The sequence below is a fragment of the Phytophthora parasitica genome (assembly GCF_000247585.1).
Source record: "Phytophthora parasitica INRA-310 unplaced genomic scaffold supercont2.4, whole genome shotgun sequence".
Classification (NCBI taxonomy): Eukaryota; Oomycota; class Peronosporomycetes; order Peronosporales; family Peronosporaceae; genus Phytophthora; species Phytophthora nicotianae.
In genome coordinates, this window is record NW_008648990.1 from 1,090,528 (window position 1) to 1,093,266 (window position 2,739).

The 2,739-nt window shown below is 44.2% G+C and overlaps 1 protein-coding gene across 1 annotated transcript in view; it reads left to right on the forward strand.

The window, feature by feature from the left end:
* Positions 1 to 2,205: 2,205 nt before the first annotated feature.
* PPTG_03281 (hypothetical protein) overlaps positions 2,206 to 2,739 on the forward strand; it is a gene marked incomplete at both ends in the record, with an annotated part of 2,616 nt that continues 2,082 nt past the window's right edge. Inside the window, one exon of the mRNA XM_008895958.1 lies at positions 2,206 to 2,657. Within this exon, the coding sequence (XP_008894206.1) occupies positions 2,206 to 2,657 (452 nt within the window). The remainder of the gene's footprint in view (positions 2,658 to 2,739) is intronic.

A 2,739-nucleotide genomic window follows, 5' to 3' on the forward strand; every position in this document is an offset into this window, starting at 1 on the left:
ACAGATAGTACTGTAGATATTAAAATATAATCTGCTATCGGGCTCATTCGAGCAACATGCAATAAAAGTTACATTGTGGAAAACCGCGTGAAATCTTGTCGAGAATTTGAAACTCTTCCAGCGAAATCTCAATCCTTTTTTCGAGTTTGTCGTGAAAAGATCGCCAACTTCTCTCTGCGTCGATAAATGTCTTCATTTTGCATTGTGATAGCCCAAGCATTAGTTTTAGCAACGGGCGTAATGAGCTACATATTGCTTCGACAGCAACAAAAAATCAACCAGCTAGCTTGGTGGATAGTTCTCGAGCAGAAAGAGTGCGAGCAAAAACATATTAACTGAGGTTTACTTCATCTTCCTACGTCGATGTATCCATTCTTATAAACTCCTTGAAATAGAAAAGCGCCACTAAAATCCAGAGCTTCTCCGGGCGCCAGCACGGCTTTGTTTATATATGGTATACCAATAGTGCCCATCTTATCTCAATAAAGCCAACTTTGCGCATATACCTACAGGTATCGGTACTGATATACCGATAGGGAGCATCTAGGATATAGCGACGTACTGGTGCCTATATCGGTATCCTGGGTTGACTATACCACCGAATTAATCCTTATTAGGCTGTCTCTTTCAGTACTAATGTGTTCCTATCCCAGAAAAATTCCTTTTTGCCGAACTTTCGTCTTGATTAAGGAATTTATTTTGCAGTTGTTTTGCTCTCTTTTCGCTGTTGGTTTCGTGTTTATATCGTTAGTGAAGAATGCGACGGACAATTTAATTTATAACGTTGCACCGAGATGACGAAAACGTTTCGCATTTACAAGGATATAAAAGCTGTCGACTGCTGCTGCCACTTTGTAGAGCTGCGCCTCGTGGCCGATAACATTTGCCACTTGAAGTAGGTATGGTAGCTTCGCCTTCCTTCTTATGGAGAAGAAGGATTCGTACATGTTTATTAGCGTCACGCATGACCGAGCGGATGTGGCATATTAGCTCTCATCTTACCTGTCCTCCTCCATATTGGTGGTACGTTGGAGATGGGGCTTATGTCTTCGTCAAATTCATCAAATCGCTCTAAAGGTACGCTTTGACGAGGAGCCTGACGGTCAATATCGAGCTGAGCCGACGAGCCTGACGGTCAGTATCCAGCTGAGCTAAGACGTTGAGCAATTTACTCGGCCTGCGGGAGTCGGTTTGCGTCATCTTGGGTGGTTCTTTGGTAGAATACCATTGCTTTTGGTGACGTAGCTGACAACAGCGGAAATATGAGCTCTAGTTGGTAAGGTGATCAAACTTTAACCAGATATACTCTGGTGTGTCTGTGATCGAGTCCTCAGCGATTCTAGAGTCTTCGATTATAGAACGACTAGTCGAATATTCACCACACACTTGTTCAAATACTCGGTTATTTCGAAGTGTGAGATTTCATTGAGCATGTAATAGTGTTTACGCTAAGGTTAAGACCCGACGATGACCAAATCCTATATTATGTTCTAGTATTTACACTACAGCCAAAGAAGCATCATCAACAGAGCTTGAGCTCAAATTTGTGGTTTGCCCTGATTCTCACTACATACTCAAAATTTGAGCTCAAGCTCTGTTGATGATGCTTCTTTGGCTGTAGTGTAAATATTAGAACATAATTTGGTCATCGTCGGATCGCAGCAGCCATTATACTTCCTTAACTTAAGCGTAAACACTATTACATTCCCGTATTCGCAGTATCAATACCACAGTATCGAATTTGCCATCGTCAAGAACTATTTGTAAGGCAAAAAAATCTCCGGCCGCCATGCATCTGCGCGATGCCCTTCTACTTGTTGTCGTTACACTACTCGGAGGTGTCGGAGCCTTCCTCAAGTCTGATTTTTCTGGTCCCAGCGAGGCGAACGATCTCTCCTCCAGACTGTTACGATCTCATGAAGAACGAGGATTCCTGCCTTCACAGTTGGAAGTAAGATCGAAAGCGTGTTCACGTCGTCGACAATTTCCGAGAAAAAATTCCAGGATTGGCTCCAGAAAAGGGAAACGGCCGACAGCGTTTTCAATTTACTGAAGTTGGGCAGTGGAAAAGGTGACATATTCAGCAAAAAAAAATTTGCGGATTGGGTGAAATACGTCGATGCTTTTTCGGCTTCGCATCCTGAAAGCGGAGTATCGACAATCTCAAAATTAACGGCTTACTATACCGATGAACTCCTGTCACAAATGATCATTGCCGCTCAGATCAATCCAACTACTCGGGCTTTAGCTGACGACTTGCAGGCTAGACAGCTCCAGTACTGGTTGGACAACAAAAAGACATCAGCGAAAGTCTTCAAGCTGCTGAAGCTGAACAAGGCTGGCGACACGTTGCTTGACAATCCCCAAATTGGCGGGTGGCTGAAATATGTGGCTGACTTCAACGAGAAAAACCCGACAAAGGCAGAGAAGAGCATTGTGCTTTTGACGAATCACTACGGTGATGAGGCCCTGTCAAAGGTCCTGCTAGAGGCAAAGCAAATCCCAAGCACAGCGAGCATCGCTGACAGGCTGCACGGAGAGCAAATACAGCGCTGCTTAGCTACTAAGGAAGCCCCTAGATATGTCTTCAAATTCTTGACACTTGACAAAGCTGGTGATAAATTGCTCGAAAATCCGCAGCTTACAGCGTGGTTGAAGTACGTGGACGATGTTAACTCAGAAAACAAGCCGGTAGCGAGAGTTGCCGTCATGGCGCACTATTACGGCGACGAAGCGTTG